This window comes from Nyctibius grandis, chromosome 6, assembly GCF_013368605.1.
Source record: "Nyctibius grandis isolate bNycGra1 chromosome 6, bNycGra1.pri, whole genome shotgun sequence".
Taxonomy (NCBI): domain Eukaryota; kingdom Metazoa; phylum Chordata; class Aves; order Nyctibiiformes; family Nyctibiidae; genus Nyctibius; species Nyctibius grandis.
The window spans coordinates 30,157,336-30,175,690 of NC_090663.1; the positions used below are offsets into that span (position 1 = coordinate 30,157,336).

Sequence of the window (18,355 nt, forward strand, 5' to 3'; positions counted from 1 at the left end):
CAACAACATCAAGGCCACCAGCACTAAGTAACTTCAATCTCTGATCCTGTTCAGGGTTAATTCAGTAGTACTGTATTTTTCCTCGGGATCTTTTTCTTGAAAATAGAGATATGAAGATAATAAAAAAAAAAAAATACCTACCTCACATGGTGCTTTTCGTCCAGAAAGGTACTCTTTCAAAACAAGACTGCTTGCATGTGTTTCTTGAGCCTGCCTCCTTTACAATTCACAAAATTCATATTATTTGAATGGCTACATATATATATCTTCAGGCTGCAATCACATTAGTATTTTCAAATGCTAAAACCATGCTATTATTTAAAAAGAGCATTCAAGAACTGATGGGAGTTTGGACGATTTTCTAAAAAGGGAATCTCCAAGGCTTTTTATTTTTGCTGCTGTTATTTTTATTTTAAAGAAGCCATTACACTCTCAGTTTCTCTTGCACAACAAAATCAAAACAGAATTACGACAAAAAAAAAATTAGTGAATCTCAGTGGATAGTAACTGGTTTGCTTTGAAGTCCTTTCTGGTGGAATAATATTAAAAGAATAAGAAAGTCTAAGAGATATCTGTAGATGCACTACGTTACAGACTAGAAGGTAAAGCTAATCAATTCTGAAAAGAATACCTACCACGTTGTCTAATTCATGTGAAAACAAAGTATGTTTTACAAATTCTACCAATTTTACAATAATTGCATTTTTCATTCCCTCCAGTTCAGAACACAGTATATAACATTAGCAAAGGGATCTTTTCAGAGTGTTCTGTACTTCACACTACTCTCACTTGCTTGGGATGTGGCAAAGACTTACTTTTGGGGGGAGGGGGTTAATACTGACCTCCATAAGGCTATTTACCCTTTGGATTTTCACTGAGTAAGAAATTTTATTTATAGAGTTTTCCTCATCCAACTTTATGCTGTATTGCTTTATGCTTGTCAGACTATGAAGAGAAGCACCTCCTATTCTCCCCACTTCCCACTGACCCGCCGCAAATCAACCGCCGCAGAGTTCTGCAGTTCTGTAATACTTCTAAAACTTTGATCATCCTTGGCTTTATGCATATCATCATTAAACTTCATTATACTTCACCTAGGCTTCTCAATGCTACAGTTGCCATTTTCCTAATCCATTATTCAATGTTAGGATTAAATAAATCCAAGGTCAAACTTTTGTCAGCTGTCTGTATTGCAATTCCCAACAGTGCTAGCCACACAACTTCTATCAATTTTAGTGCAGTCAAGCCCTACTAGCAAGTCTCAGGAAGATAAGGAAAAAACTCACCAGAATTTCTTTCCTCCTAAATCTTTTGGATCAAGCAAAAGTTCTGCAGCCCAGTGTGTAAAGTCCATGATCTACTCTGCTTTCTATACAGAACTCTTGGAAGCTACTGGGATCTGGGGGGAGAGTGTGCTATAGTAGAAACCATGCTCCAGATTCTCACACTGAGAAAGGTTCTCCTACGAAATCACCTGTAGCATCTGTGGGAAAATATCCCAGGTGGCCAATGTGCCTCTTACACAACTTGTGTGGTCATTTCTTCCATTCTGGCTTTCCCTCTGCTTCCAATAGCACAAGGGAGATGGGAATGTTAGGCTTTGGATAAACTGGATAAATACACACTGTACATTCTGATGTTCTCACATGGCACACAGACATTGTACTACAGCATAAGGTACAACGTGGCCAAGATGACATACAGGAGGTATGCAAGAAAGCGGAAGGAGACAGAACTCAGTGAATACTGAAGAGCTGAGTTCATTCACTTTTCTGTGGAAATACTGGTTAAATCCTATTAAATACAGTCACTTGATTTCCCCAATTTTTTGCAAGGTCCATCCTGAATGATGAAAATGATGAGATGCCAAAGGCTACGCTTGAACACTCTGTAATCAATAACTTTTACATCCCGTTAACAGAAAAGCTCTAGTCACTTTCTTTATTAAATTATTTACCTCTTTGATTTGATTATCATATAGTCTACTTGCCTGGCTGCAAGGTAACATAGAGTGGATGACTGAACAGGAGTTTACAAACTATACTTTTTTTCCTTAAGAAGCATGTGGGAGAAGAAAGGCACCACCGATGTCCATTTGATGGAGACAAGTTCATTTTATACGAGGAGAAACAGTCTCCAGTTCTGCTGGTGAGCTCTAAGAGCTCAGGTCACCCTGGAGGGCTGGGGTCTAGGTTTGCCTCCTTCCTTGGCTTCATTATTTTCGCAAATGCAGTGAAACCTGTTAATAGTGGGCTGATAGAAATTTGACCTTGCTCACAGTTGACTATAAAATACACTTCAGTTCCTGTAAAGGCAATCTTCCTGAACCGAGTTTTTAACTGGTTTTCTCAAATGAGTGTGCTACTGTTTGGGGCTGCATCACTGCAACCTGTGGGAGTTTTGCTGTTGGTAACAATGTCTCCGAGGAAACAGCAGTCAGTGGAGATGTGTCTCTGTTTCCTGGTAATGTTTTTTGGCTTTCTATCCAGTTTCCTTTCCTGTTCATAGAGATGACTATCTGAAGTGTTTGGTTAGTTTTAAATCACTATGGTACTGTCAAAAAACGATTGCTCGACAAAGACAATATAAAAAAAAAAAAAATATCTCCTGTAGAGCTCATCTCACTCAAACCCATCCCTAAATAAGCCGTTTGGTCACTGAAATGACACCTGCAACATTCTCCCTCAGGATTTTAGTTATCAGTGTTGAACATTTGGGCCACTATATTTAGCCTATTCCTGCTTTTGTTTGTGCTTCTGAATTACACAGTATTCAGAACCTGCCAGTATTACTGAGCATGCTGCAGGCTCTTTACTCTTTCTGATCACTCTACAAGGAGATTAAATATAATGAAGAACTACTGTTAAAAATAAATTCCTATTTACATTGTCCATAGGTACTTTGGAAAGCTGGCTATGGTAATTTCTTCATATGCTGTAACACAAAAATGTAGCACAGTACAATAAACTAGTCCTAGACTCATAATGAGATTTTTTTTTTATATATCTCATTTTGAACATAGGCATGCAAGTGTTGGAAGGTACTTCAGAAATACACTAACAGATTAAAAATAGATTTTTTTTTCCTGTGGTATCATTAAAAATTTCTTCCAAAATGGAAGTATAGAAATAAATATTTGGAATCTATTCATTTTTGCAATCCATTTTTCCTCCTTATAAGTCTTTAAAATGAAACAGGAACTACAAATTAATCCCAGTAGCACATTTAGATGGATATTGGTCAAATAGCCTGAACCACTGTTGATCCTACTGAACAATGCACTGAACGCTGATTATACAATCAGTACACAGGGATGGGTGGAAGGAAGAGACAGCTGTTTCTAGCAAATCATTTAAAGCAAGAGAGAAAACATCCTTGGTTTTCATCATAGTGGAAAGCAAAGAATAATTTCAGTAACTTCTGGTGCAAACACTAGGTTCTCAACACACAGGTGGCCACTGTTCTTCATACTAGAAATATTTTATCATTTGTCCATTACGATCCATAATTGCCAGAGAATTAGCTTTGTTTCTTCTGGCTTAACAAAAATAAATAAACAATCTCTTGTAGATTATCTTCTGTTCCAACAATCTGCAATTATGTGACCAAATTAGGGAAGAAACAGCTACAGCAACTAGAGATACATCCAAAGATGCAAACTACTGCAGTTAGACATCTTGCCTGGGTGCTCCATTTCCAGTTCTGTGCTATGGCATGTGTAATGGTTTTCTAAGGAGTGTTGTAATCTCAGGCTGCTTCTAGATGTAAAAGGCAAAGAGGAAAGGACCATACCTGACCTTTTGAGAGCATCACTTAAGTAAAAAAAAGATTAAGGTAACTGTTTATATCACTACATCATAACAAAGTCATGTAAGACATTCCCACATCCTGTGCATTCTATCATTGACAGTCCAATGCTATACATGAAATAGCAGCCTGGGATCCAGACTACAGGATGTAGTACACATCTCTTGCGGTCTCCCAGGTCCCGTAAGTTAAAGGTCAGATTCTCAGCCATGAACTGGCTAAAAGGTTTGGAGATACAGAAAGAGGCAGAGAGATACAGTCATAGTTTCACCACTCTGGAGTCTTTTTATGTTCTTGTCCCAACATAGTCTAGGGCAGGCTCATCCATGCCCACAAATACCCCAGCTGCTTGTGGTCTCCATCACTCACTTGATCATTACTGGGGCACAGACCACTCAAAACTCACCTGATCTGGCCCCCAGCATAAAACTTTGACCATGGGCTACCAATCTGCTATTCCAATCAACTGAAGCTAAGGATTAGTCCACTGAAAGGAGATTCAACTACTTCCAGACCCTTTATAAAGGCACAGCCAGATCACAGCTGAGAATTTGGCCTTTGATTTTCACTGTGTGTCACCTGCACAGAAACGCTAACCATTTGCCTAGCCAGATAGATCTGTGCTAACATTTTTAGATTTATTGCCAGCATATCTTCCACCAGTCTGGTGAAAAGAACACTTCCGATCAAAATTTGTATCAGGTTTAAACTGTTCAATTCTTTTACAAAGTTGCCTGCTTGCATATTGCAATTTGAACCCCTAAGAACAGCACCTTTCTATGCCACAGTGTAAGGGAAACAAATGGACCATAAATAACCCTCGTGTTCCCCCTAGGCTCCACCTAGAAATTTTCTTTTCTTATTTATGTCACAGCATTCCTTCACAAAAGGGTGTCTCTTATTCATTCAAAGATGTGCCATAGCCACACTCATCAAAGCACAGGAAATTCATTTTGCTTAATTTTGAAGCCACTTTTAAAACTGTGTTGAAAATTTAACTTGACTCAAACATCATGTAAAAGTGGGGGGGAAGAAATATGTGTTCAAAGGAAATCAGAGGAGTGTGACTAAAAAATATGGGGGGAAAAAAAACCTAAAAAAACAAACAAAACAAACCCAAAAGTATTCAAGGGGAAGAAAAAAGAATTCAAATAAAAAGTTGAACATTGTGGGCCTAGTCCTCCTCTACCACAACAGATGTAATTTAGGAATAAATCCACTCAAGCTGGTCAGCAAGGTCAAAAAAGAGTCACACACTTAAGATTACCTTACCAAACAAAAGAACTCCAATTTTGAGAATTACATCAGATTTCAGATTTCACAAGGTTCTCTCATTCTTATTTTGGAGTGAGAATTTCCCAGGTTGCAACACAAAATAATGCTTAGTAAAAATATATGGAGCTCTACAACTCCTTTGCATAACTTTTCTGGAGTTGCACTCTCCCAGGCTGAAGTCTCTTTTCTTTTTCCACTGTTCATTTTCTTCCCCCCATTCTGCCAATTTTAATCTAGCAGGAAAAGTCCTTTTCTAGCAAGCACTGTCAAAATATTCAGGACATGGACCTTGCACTCAAGAGAATGCAATACTGTGTCCAGACAGCAGTGCTGGGTGCCTCAGGGATTTATCATAATCAACAGGCGTATTCCTAGCAGTCAAGATGTGTTCCACTGCACAGCTGTGCACCTCTGCCTTTGATTTGTTTGGGGTGCATGTCCCTCCCAAAGGCAAGCTCTGTGTAGCCAGAGTCTGTCTGAAGAGAGTGATGGTTCACTGCTAGCTGAAGGGAGGAAGACAAATCTGTTACCTATTACTCTGGTAGGAGTTAACTAATTATCCCCAATAACTCCAGCCTTTAGAATGGGAAAGTAGCACACAGCTTTTATAAATAAGAATATTGACCTTTTTAAATAGTTTCAAAAGAAGAAACTCTGCATCAAATGTGAATATAATTTAGGAACTACTACATAGCAGCAAAACTACATTAGACTTTCTGATTTTTCCATGGTATCCTTGGATAGATACACCACCCAGTAGACCATGTTAAATGCTCCAAAGGTAACAGGAAATAAAATGCGTGCATATTTGTCTATCTTACTCGTGCCAGAGTGGGAGGCGGGGGGAGCAGGTGGTGTGACAGCAGATGGCTTTGCAGATGCTCCTAATGTATTAGGTGTGGTGGTCTGAATCTGCTCCAGTCTAGATCCAAGCAAGTGCTGAATGGAAGGGGATCCAGCTGTGGCATGCTGGGATACAAATCCAGTTAAAATTGGGGTAGAAGGAGGAGCTGGAGGGGTAGCTCTTGCAGAAGATAATGTCTCTGATGCACTGATGCATGTGAAAGGGTTGGGACTTGATGCAGAAAGGGAGTGGGGTGTAATGTCAGAAGACCCCTGAGCTACAGAGGGAGGCTGGATGCAGCTGTGCCTTGTGTCAATTCGGCTCCCACCATCAGCTTCGGACTGTACTGTGGCATTCGTTCTTTTCCTCACATTTGAATTGGCATCTGTACTCTGCAAAGTTAAAAAAAAAAACAAACAACGCCTAGTCATTCTTAAAATAAACAGAAAATAAATGGAAAATTGATAACCAAGCACTATCAGATTAATACTCACAAATATAATGAGTAGCTTGATTCAGAAGCACAAAGATACCGCATGCTCACGAAAATGGATTTAATAGCATATAAAGTGATAAACAAAAGTTCCTTTTACCTGTGGCTGCAATACCAGGGTGAACACATCTGATGCATCACACTCCATGAGATGTAGTACCTTTGTAAACTTAATGCCACGAGGCTAAGGATTCTTAGTTTAGAGTTGTTTTTTTTTTCTTCCCAGGCTCATGCTCAAAACAAAATTCTCTGATGTTTACCTATTTCTCTGATGATATAAAAACATTCTAGATGCAACTTACTAGCCATGATGGTTTACTTCTGCTTTGTATCTCCAGAAAAGTAACTACCATACACAGGACTAGAGTAGATGCTATTAAAATGCAAGTATTTACCAAACCAAGTTACCACATTGCTGCTCTTTCAGAAATAAAGGCAGTGCTTTTTCACATCAACCACAGGCAATAAATTCTCCAACTGCAATCGAGACAGTGAATAAATCAGTCTTTCATCAACTACTCCTTTCCATTAATTAACTAAGAAAAGTGGTGAATTCTCCATCACTTGATGTCTTCAGGCAAGTCTGGATGTCATTCTGAAAGATATACTTAAGCCAAATAGTACTTATTAGGCTGGATGAGAAACTGAAATACAGATAAGGAAGTATAGATGGGAAATCCAGCAGAGTTTAATATTTTACTGACTTCTGGGAGTGGGACTCAGGCTCTGCCTTTCTTCTCTGCATTTAAGAGGAAGCCTAACATCTCCTGAACCTCCTTCTGGAAGGGTACCTGAAGAACAGACTTTTGAACCTTCAGACCTGCACCAAAAATACAATACAAAACATACTATATTTTAGATACAATATGTGACTATATTTTTTGCAAAAACTCACTGCTTTCCAAAAGACAAAGATTTAATGGCAGGTAGGGTACATACACTCAACAGCAGCAATACAGGGAGGACCAAACAATCACTTATTCATCAAAAAATCACATTTCACACCTCTCTGATAATACTGTTCCCAAGCACTGCCCTGTACCACACCTGCTGTGTCTTTGGCTCTCCTTCCCTTCCCCCCTACCAGAAAACCCTGCCAAAGCTCACAGCACAAGGAAAAGTGAAAGAAAGCGGGCAGCAATCTCTCTTCCTTCCTTCATCCAACAACAGTTCTCTCCAGCTAAGTGCCAGAGAAGTAACGGAGAACAATTCAGGTGTTATTCAAGGTACTAGTACCTTGAGTAGTGAGAAGAGTGACAACCATGTCTGTCTGCTGCATCAGTTGTGCTCAGATGTTTTGCTCAAAGAAACAGAGAAATGGGAGCTGAAAAAAAAACAACTGAAAAAGCAATTACCAAAAAAAAAACCAAAAAAAACAAACCACAAATCACTTGACATCTCTGGTACTCCCACCATGGCCAGAATGCTGATCCCAAATCCTGTTAATTGCAGTACAAAACAGTCACTGGTAATACTGCTGGCCTGAATCTATCTCAAGCTATCACAGATATATGCCAGTTCATGACTGATTTATTTGCCAGCTCATGGTTGACATATCAAAGAATCCCTCTTAGGTTTCACAGTTTTCCTTCCTGCATAGAAGCGTGTCAATCCCTTTTATTTATTCTTCTGCATCTGCAATCCCAAGAAGCAGAGGACTGGAATAAACACCAAAGGAAACTGGTATTTCCTGAAAGAAACACTAATTGTACCGTTTGAAAGAGAAGCCTGAGTCACTCTTTGGGAAGTGCAGAAGTACACACAGGTGTGCAATTTGGATACTTTCACACCGGGGTTGCCAACGACCCTGGAATAGTAAAGCAGCTATCAAGACTGCTAAATTGAAATTATAAAATACAATCAGGACAGGACTGCATTTACTAGAGACTTGGCAATACCTGACGGAGTACTGCATGTCACCTGAAGGTATGCAAAGCTAAGCAGATGCATTCACTCTCCAAACAATAGCTCTGTGCTATGGAGAAGCTGGCAATAGAGTAATTCAGAGAAGGTGAGTTTACCGTCTATGTTCAGATCATAAAATCATAGAATAGTTTGGGTTGGAAGGGACCTTAAAGATCATCTAGTTCCAAGCCCCCTGCCATGGGCAGGGACACCTTCCACTAGATTAGGTTGCTCAAAGCCCCATCTAACCTGGCCTTGAACACTGCCAGGGAAGGGGCATTCACAACTTCTCTGGGCAACCTGTTCCAGTGTTTCACTACCCTCACAGGAAAGAATTTCTTCCTAATATCTAATCTAAATCCACCCTCTTTCAGTTTTAAAACCATTGCCCCTTGTCCTATCACTACATGCCCTTGGACAACCTTGGACAACCTGGCTTTGCTCAAGTGAGATTCTGCCATCATAAAGCTCTCAAGCAGTGCCTGGGGAGCAAAAGCCCACGGGCTGGGACAGGGGTTGCAAAGTAGATCTGCACTGGAACTAAGACATGTCTTGCTTCCCTCCTGCTCTCTGCCTACGTTAGACCAGTAGCTTAGAGGTGCTGCTGCTGGAGAAGTACCACATCTTCAATCACTCCAAGCGCAACCATAAAAGAATGATCCCAAGAGTAGAACAGAGAATTAAGTGTAATTCACAAAGGCACAATTTAACTCTCCTGCTCGCTTGTACTGTCACTTGTTTTCAACGGCCACCTCAGTATCCTTCCCTTCTGTGCATCATCAACAACAGACACTGGTAAGACAGACAGGTACCCGCCAGGCTTCTTCTCACATTCCAGTCATCTCCATTTCTTTTGTGGGAACTTGTTTCCATCAATACATTTGCATAACATCTCCTCTTCCCCCCACTTTGGCTGTCATCTAAGTGACCAAATAAGACCTGTTGCTATTTAATCCACTACTCATGTCACATTACAGTGTTCGTTCTAAAATAAATTTATCTATACTAGTTCAAACGGTCAAAACATGTAACTTTAAAAGTCTACTGGGCATTCTTTCTTGCCACTGATACACAAAACTTCCAATATTTCAGGAACCTTAAGTTTAGAGAGAAACCCAGTTTCCTCATGAGTATTACAATGTATACATAAAGCCCAAACAGATAACATCACAAGGTATCACAACACAGCACTGCATAACAAGCCCCAAAAATATGGGTACATTTTTTGTTAATTCTCTGGAAACCACCTTCCAAGCACTCAGAGCATGGGAATTAGAAATAGTATTTCTAATTTGCTCCACAGACAACGTATCACTGAAAACTGGTTGTTCTTGCATAATGTCATTGTAATAGTTTGGATTTGTGTTCTTGAATTGAACCTTGTCCTTGAAATGTACTGAAACAAGCATGTTCCATAGAGAGAGACGTTACATTACACACAGAAAGGCAGGGGCTTTGGCCACTGCTGGAGAAGCCTGTTAACCGTTAATACTCACTCTAACAGCGCTGGGAGCAACTTAAATATTGGAGATGATAGAAAATCTCCTGGGTCAGTGCTTAGCTCCAGTATCTTATGCACCCCAGAAGCACTAAGGGAAACCAACTCCTGTCCCCAGTGGGTTTTGCAGAATCAGTGTGCACCAGCAAAACAAGAGGCGGGCAGCCTGCCTCACTGCTCCCTTTTTTTAACAGGACAGCTGCATCACTCTGTGAGTGGTGAGCACCCAATTCCATGCCCTGCCAAAGCTGAGAAGAATGCACACCCATTCCCAGGGTGGCCTTGCCAGCACACTGCCCACCACCTCCCCTCATATATCCTTTTCTTCCACTTTCCTCACTCAAGACTATATCACGACAATAGCCTGTTCTCCTTCAAAGCACTCAGGTGTGTCTCTTTTTTGTTTCTCCAGTTGAAAAATTTCTAGCGAAAATTCATGTTATTTGTTGTACACATATGACCCTATATATTCCTCTTTTAAATGTTATAAAGATAATTAATTTCTTCCTACACTAGTCTATTCCTCCTCTGCACTGATACTATCTCACAACTCTATGTCATCTGAAGATTTCCCCAGTCTACTATTACCTTGTGCCAAGGTCACTAATAAAAATATTAAACAAGGCTGATCCCAAGGCCAAGCCTTAATGAACCAAATTCTGTTGACATCAGCAGAAGTCAGGTTAATCGTTACGTTGCAAAACATAGTAAAATCCAAAATTTGGTTTGTACTAAGCAAAACATTCCACAGATGTTTCGGTTATGGTGCATACCCCTAGTAAAAAGATATGGTAATAATGACAATCTGACCAACAAAATTATATATGCATGTATGTAAAGCACTTGCTGCCTCTCAAAATGGTTTTACTTAGTCTTTTTAAAAACAACAGCAAGAAACACAAACCTACTATTGGTAGCTTTTAGTTTGGACACATGAAAAGAAGAAATAAAACATGAAAATAAAGCGTAAGCCAAATTAAAATGCAACCCAAGAAATGAAGGGATTATCCAAGCACAAGATTCCTTTCCAAGGGCAAGTCAGGAAACCACTCAATTATCCTGAGCCAACAGAGAGCTGCTGTGCTAGTCCAGACGGGGCTCCGCAGGAAATACCGAGGCCTCATTTTTCACATGGTCACTCCAGATTCAGAAAGGATCTGATTTTCTGGAGATGTTTCAGCGAGATTTTTGGGAGGCATTTAAAATGATGTAGCTCAGGAATGCAAAATGGGAGCCTGGAAGCTACCACAAAAATACCACTGTATTACAGCATGCAGCACCCACCTTAATAACATTTGATAAAGATTGCCTTGCTAAAAACACAACTTGCTGCTTACATAAATGATGCCCCACCCTTGCTTTGAAATAGCCAATCATTCTGACTTGGTCCAACCAACTCCACACTTCACAACCACCATCAAAACAGAAGTTGTAAGTACTTTTGCTTTGCTGTCTCCTCCTTCAAGAGGAAACCTTCTTGCTGTCCATCCTGTCAGGAGAATTAAACATCTGCATCTTAACTGGCAGAAACACTGTGGATGAGAGTTTCAAAATCCTGGGCAATCTGAGAGTACAATTCCTGTCCACGCACTAAGTCCTCAAGAGCTCTGATAATAACCTAAGAATATATATTTTGTTGTAATTGTAGGACATCTTCATTGGATAAAGCTCTGTGTCTGGCTGAGATATGTTAATGCCAAGAATCTACAGCACTGATCTCCTACTTGATTTTTAACAGACAAGACTGGCAACAGTGAAAGCTAAGTTTCAGCCTATATGGGACTTCAAACATTTATCACTGAGACTTTGATTTAAGGACACTAAGAAGTACAATGTGTCAGAGGTAGATAGATGACTGCACTAACAAAGCCAAGGAGTTGACCAAAGATAGGAAAATGCAGACTCCAGTCTTTTTCAGAAGAGATTAATAATCACTCCTTCTTTCTGTCCAAATGAAGATTTCATTAGTTCATACAAATTACCAAAAAAACAAAGAAAAAAAGAAAAAAAAAGGCTCAGTACAAGAGATTTAGAGAGCTCCATCCTGTGCATTAGCATACTTCACTGGAGAAGCGGGGCCATAGGATAGACAGGAGGTTCAAATTCTGTCAGACAGGGAAATAATTGAATCTGTTCACATCTCCTATCTCCTGGAGAAGTGTTCCAGTTATTAAGCATGGGACACTACCCTGCCTCTCTATTTGTTGAAAGCGGCTGGAGCAGGTTGGTTGTAAATAGCAGCTCCTGAAGGCCAAGTTTACCCATTCCAAGTCCTCTCCCATGGTGTTCCATCTGGCTGGGATTCAGCATTCTGGATTTGAGGTTTCAGCATGGCTCCCTTAGAGACCTGGGTCTCCTCAGGCCCCAGATGTGTACGTAGGCCTGAGATCCCACCAGGTCCGTGAATAATGTGCTGCAACATCCAAGTTCTTTAGGCACTAGTTTGTGTATTAAAACTAAAGACACAAGCAAAAACCCCGCTGCAGTTTACAGCCAAGAGGTGCAGTGAGATGACTTACAGCTCAGAGCACAGCACGCCAGATATTTGCAAAGATGTAGCCTTCTGAGATATCAATGCAAAAGCATGTCACAGCAGTAACTGATAATTCCTAGCACTTCAGCTAAGAACTGTTTTAGTTCTGGGGTCTAGTTGTTCTGCCCACCCTGAATAATAATAATAGGCGCATATTCTAATTGGTGGTCTTAGTAATACTAGGTTCTAGGTTGGACTCAATCTTAAGGGTTTTTTCCAACCTAAATGATTATACTATTCTAATTTATGTGAGGTGATAATAGACTTCCACCCAATTTGGTACTAAACCCATTAAAAAGGCATCAGATCTGTAATAAAAGAATCTAAACCTTCTATTCCATAGAGGATAGCTGTGTTCCCTGTAGTTTTGAGCATCAATGTGGAAACTTTTATCATGATCAACAGAACAGCATGCAGTATGCAAAAAGCTTTTGAAATATTTATTGTATTAAAAAGCATAGAGATCTTGCTTTAATTTTAAGCATCACATGCTATTTTGCATGGTTTTGATCTTTAAAAGAACTGAAGTGGGGAAAGATACATTCAGTACAATTTCTTCCTATGTAAGAAGTCCTGATGTAAGATGCCCTTTTCCTAGTCCCAGAGCAGAAAGTCCATTTTAATTGGGCATGAACACAGGATAACTAAACCAACCTCCTTGCGGGCGTGTGTAAAATGTGGTAATTAATGCTGTATCCTTTCCTCAACAAGTGGATTCACATGCAATTGACCATGAATAATACAATGAATGATGCTGTTAGCACACTTCAGGATAAATCTATACAATTTATTGTTAAATACTGTGGCCAGTTTGTGGAGGAAGTTTGGTGGTCAGTTTCTATGACAGAATGCATTAAAAAACCCCCAACAAATCTATTGCAAAAAATCAATTTGCACATCATTTGCTTTTCCATTTAAGCTCAACTTTGATGGATACAGCTGTTTACTACCACACTTAAATGATGAACAAATATGAGTCAATCTAAGCTCTTCAATATTTAACAAGGTTTTCACACTATAAACAGCTGCTCACATAATGTAGAAATTCTGAAACCTTCTCTAAGCCCATATAAGCCTTGACTTGAGCCAAAAAAAAATAAAGTACTGGATTGTTTCTTAGGTATTATCAGTTTTTGACAAGCAAGCCAATTTTGCACTTCAGTAAAGTCAAGATTGCAAATTTAGCATGAAATGAAGTAGCGTGCGGCAGCTGAGCTGAGATTCATGGGAAGGGGATCAAGAGCACAGCAATATACAATACGGAACTGACAAACTTAGTCATCTTGTTACAGAACAAAGAGAGCTGGTAACAACCACAGTGTGTATTCCCTATGATAAGGCCAACCTAGAATCTGTAAAACAAACAAGATCATTATTTAAAAGTCACATGCCAAGTCCTGGGGAGAATGTAGCAATGATAAAAGCGATTACCAAGGCATCAGGCAAGTTTATCTCTAGGACTGTATTTAAGAATGTAAGCACAGAGAACACTGCAAGCTGTGAGAAATTCTTGTGTTGGTACAGCACTGTATGGCGTCAACTCAAGAGCATCTCCCTATAGCCTGGTAGTGCTCTACACAGCACCTTCAACTCAGTCTCTGCAATTTTAAACTGCTTCATAGTTTGTATGATGGATACATTCTGTTGGGATTTAAAACCCAAGTAAGCCATTCCTACTGCCTGAGCTAACAGAGAACCAAGAGTACTACACATTAAAAGTAGGGCCATGCATTTGCAATAGAAATCAGAGCTATTCTTCTAATCTGGCTCAGCGCTCCTTGGGAAATAGTTCAGCAGTCCTGGGGCTGGATACATAGGCACTTCAGAAGTCCAGCGTCTGCCTTATCCTGCGACAGACCTTCGCAGCAACATTGTGCAAGGTCTCAGGGCTGCTTTTGCACCATTTGTTTACTGAGAGTTCATTTGCTGCAGGACAATGCATTTTCTAGATCCTTAGCAGATCTTTCACACAGGATTTCACTAAAGTGGCACCTCTCTCTGGGACAGAGGCAGTACAATATTTAAAGCAGTAGCTTCTGCCTTCTCAGGGATAAATACACAGCAGAATTTACAAGTCACACCACCACCCTCTGGTACCAGTCCCAGCTGGAGAGATCTAATGCTTCGACATCCAGCAAGCAGCTGTCAAAGCTGGAGAGAAATGCCCTGGGTGGCATCACAGCATAAGGTACATGCCTTGCAGAAGCAGCCATCCAACTGCACCCAGCGCTTTCAGCTCTGAGCCCTTTTCTGAAGCTGGATAGCCAAGTCACACTGTAAAAAGACACTCACAAGACGACTCTGTCCTCCTCTATAGCAACCCAGCGACCAGGATGGGAACGTAGGTCTGGTGACAGAAGACCTCTTCTCAAATCTGCCCTGACTGTTGCAGGGATATCAACACAGGCTTCCCACATCTCCAGCGCTCCCCCCCCCAGACTACTGGATATCCTAGGACAAGAGGTCCTCACTCTTTGTTGTAGATGTTGCATTCTGCACACTTCCATCTCACCCTCCCATTGCAGTGCATGCACATACAGGCTGGCTCCAGAACCAGTTCCTCTCCTTCTCCCTGGCCCCATATAAATCATTTAACATAAAAAGAGCAGCTTCAATAGGAGCTTAACATCCCGCGCGCTACCAAGCAGTCCAGTTACTAATACAGTTCTCCAAGACAGAAGGGGCAGGACTCGAGCCTGCTCAGATTCCCCGGCGGGGTTTGTGGGAGGCTGTATCTAATAGGCATGCTGGCCATTCAGACGAAACGGAGTAGGTATTTTTCCAGCTAAGATGCATAGTAAACACTTTGGAAGCAGCAAGTCAGTTCTGTACATGCCTACCCAGAGAAATGTAGTAATTAAGCCATTGAGGTGCCTAATCACCATTTTGGATACTTAATTTCCCTAAGTAAAAAAAGAAAAAAAAAACAAAAAAAAACACATCACAGAAACCAACCAACACAAAAAAAACTACCACACCCTGAAAAGGGTACTACAATCAAAGCAGTTTTAAAATTGCACAGAAGAATTTTAACTGTTTATTAGAATAATCAAGCATATAACAAAGAGGTGTTACTACAATGAAATGAAAAGTGAATGGTAAATAAACATCTTTATGCTTCACTGTTAATTTTGCAAGACTAAGATTAGAGCCTTCCATGACAGCACTATTAAACCTTCAATGAGACACAGGTAAATTAATATATAGGAAGGTCAGTGATGTGCTATATGAAAGCATAGGATTCCCAAATTGGGAGATCTCAATTAATTCAAACAAAGACCCATGCAAATATTGTATTGGAAGGCTTAAAGCAACCAAAAGTCTGGCATTACTTACTGTTTAGCTGCAACATGAAAATTGTTTGTGTGGTAATTTAGTAATATTTTCCTATTAAACTCTACCATAGTGTTTTTTATCCTTACCATTCCTTCCTAAGAAAACAGTCTGTTCTTCTGGGAGGACATTAGATAGCCTGCCAGATTCACACCATTTGACATTTACCAGGGAAGTAGCATGTTGTCATCAGTGTAAATAATTCTGCTTGTCCCAAATCCCACTGAGTCACCATATTGCTATGCTGCTAGCAAATGCACAACTTGGAGGAGAAATCTGCCATGTTTTACTATTATGTTGTAGAGCCAGTCAATCAAAATTTTACTGGAATAGTACTAGAGATTTTGTTTTGCCTTACAGAGCCCTGGAATACAATCAAGTAAAAGCTCCACCTGCCACAAAATACAACGAATTCTAGTCCATAGCTTTAGAGCAATGCAGATTATTTTGGAAGGAAAAAGTGAGGGGAGATAAGCTATAAGAGCCAGTCCACCATCCATGCTGCTCACTTTGTGATCTGAATCATATGATGGGAGGGAAGGAGAGATAAGAAGAGCACTCCATCTTATGTTCCACCATTATACATGCCTAAAAGTGCACAATGTGGTAGAAAAGTTATTAAAGAGACATAAATTAGAAGAATCTTTTTTTCAAAAAATGGATGCCAAATAAACCCATTCACTTGTATGGTGCTTAAGAGCCATATACATATATATATATATGTATATGTAAGTACACATGTATATGGTTCTTAAGCACTGGTGTGCACAATTCTTAAAAGTTTTACTTATTTCATGACAAAAAAGAACTGAAAACATAACTACAGGAAGAGAAATAAATCTATTAGGCTAGGCTGTGTGCTAACCAAGTGTGGAGGTGCTCTGTATAACATTTGTGACAGGAAAAACAGCTGATTAGGGACCAAAAACCTTCATTACTTTCTTTATCTTTCAATTTTCAATGACCTTAAAGCTGTAGTTAAATTTGCTTCAGTAGTTTGCTTAAAATGCCTTGAACACTCATTGCCTTGTAGATTTTCCCAAGCCTCTCAACGTTTACTTCTTCTGACTCCAATTTTCCCAGTGCAAAAATGAAGTCAGCTAGAAATCTCATACACAGCTGTGAAACTCAACTGCAATTTGGTGTTATTGGGCTCACCAGTATTGAAAAATCTTTGCAGAGGGGAAACAAAACTGAAATTTGAATATAAATACAGAAAAAGGTTTAAGCAGAAAATATGAAGAGACTTGTGTTCAAAGGCATCATTTCATACTAATCATCATAGGCAAAACAATAAACTCCTTGACAATTTGCATTATAAGGGATTCTGAACAATCTGAAAATCTTACCCCTGTCACCAAACAGGTTTATTCTGACTCGATGTTTCTGAAATACTACCACTTTTTTTTTGAGTACTTAATGTTTGCCTGTACAAACAAAAACTAAAAAAAAAAGGAAGGAAATTGCAATTTGATCAATACAAGACCTTGCTTAATGCCTGCAACTGACATTAGCAATGAAAGTTATTTTCAGGCTAAACAGGATTGTATTGCTTATTCTAGTAACGAAACCATAGGAGTGTCTCTTTTCAGCACAATGACAGAGAAAGGCACTTACGTATACTTTAAAAATTAAAAACAATGGGGTGTATTATTTTCTAGAATAACCACTTGAAAGATTGACCTTACTGAGCTATGCTTTGGTTTCCAAAATAAAAGCCTTATCCTAATACCATTTAAATTAAATCTTCCAGTAACTACAGTAAATACTATCAGGAATTTGAGCATCAGATGAATAACTGCCAAGCATATCCCTCATATTCCCTTGCCTAGTATTGTGGTAGTTCATTATAATACTTACAGAAAATTGAAGAGTGAGCAATTACTGCATTTCCTAGTAAGGGTTGGAGGAGACAGCACTCCAGCAGGATTTCTTGTTTAGTCATAAATCAGGAAATTAAACTCCTGCTTTTTTTGTGCATTAAAACAAAAACAAAACACAAACAAAAAAAACTAAACAAAAAACTTTTCCACTATCGATAAGAAAAAAACTCATTCCCCAACTTTGAATTCCAATGCTTTTGTTCATTTTATCAACACCCAGCCATTTTTTACCTGCATTATAACTGAATTCTGGAATTCAATGGAGTTTACATCACAGTTAAGTTGCATCAGAATCTAGCCCCAAACCTAACACTACGTTACATACTTCCAATAATTACTCTGCTCACTTTGCAGTAGACAAATGTTCCTACTTCCAGTGTAAATTTATTCCACAACTCAACCATGTTAAAGGTAGAGCAATATTAGGTTCTTGGAAAGAGACCAAATTTTTTAACATAGCACTTTAATTTGTGCTATTTAGAAAGACATACTATGTGAAATATTAAGAAAACCATTTTAAATTGTACATCCCATATTTATGCCCCAATTGTATTGTTTGAGCACATATTTAGCTTCACACATTGTCAGTAGTGCCAGTTGCTGGGTAGGACTATCTAAGTCTAGCAAACCAAGTAAAAAACAAAAAACAATGAAAAAACAACAACAAAAAAAACACCAAACAAAACAAGCAATAAAAAAAAAAAAAAAAGGAAAAAACCCACAAAAGATTGTACCTGACCATCACAGCTAATAAAATATTTTAAGAACCATTTTGGATCTATTC

The 18,355-nt window shown here is 39.3% G+C and overlaps 1 protein-coding gene across 2 annotated transcripts in view; it reads right to left on the reverse strand.

Annotated features, from left to right (window-relative positions):
• Nucleotides 1–5,714: 5,714 nt before the first annotated feature.
• GABRA4 (gamma-aminobutyric acid type A receptor subunit alpha4) overlaps nt 5,715–18,355 on the reverse strand; it is a 39,615-nt gene continuing 26,974 nt past the window's right edge. For both annotated transcript variants that reach the window (XM_068402841.1, XM_068402840.1), the window contains exons 9-10: nt 7,124–7,145; nt 5,715–6,316 (exon numbers count right to left, since the gene is read on the reverse strand). In XM_068402841.1, the coding sequence (XP_068258942.1) occupies nt 5,785–6,316; nt 7,124–7,145 (554 nt within the window). In that variant the 3' untranslated portion in view covers nt 5,715–5,784. The remainder of the gene's footprint in view (nt 6,317–7,123; nt 7,146–18,355) is intronic.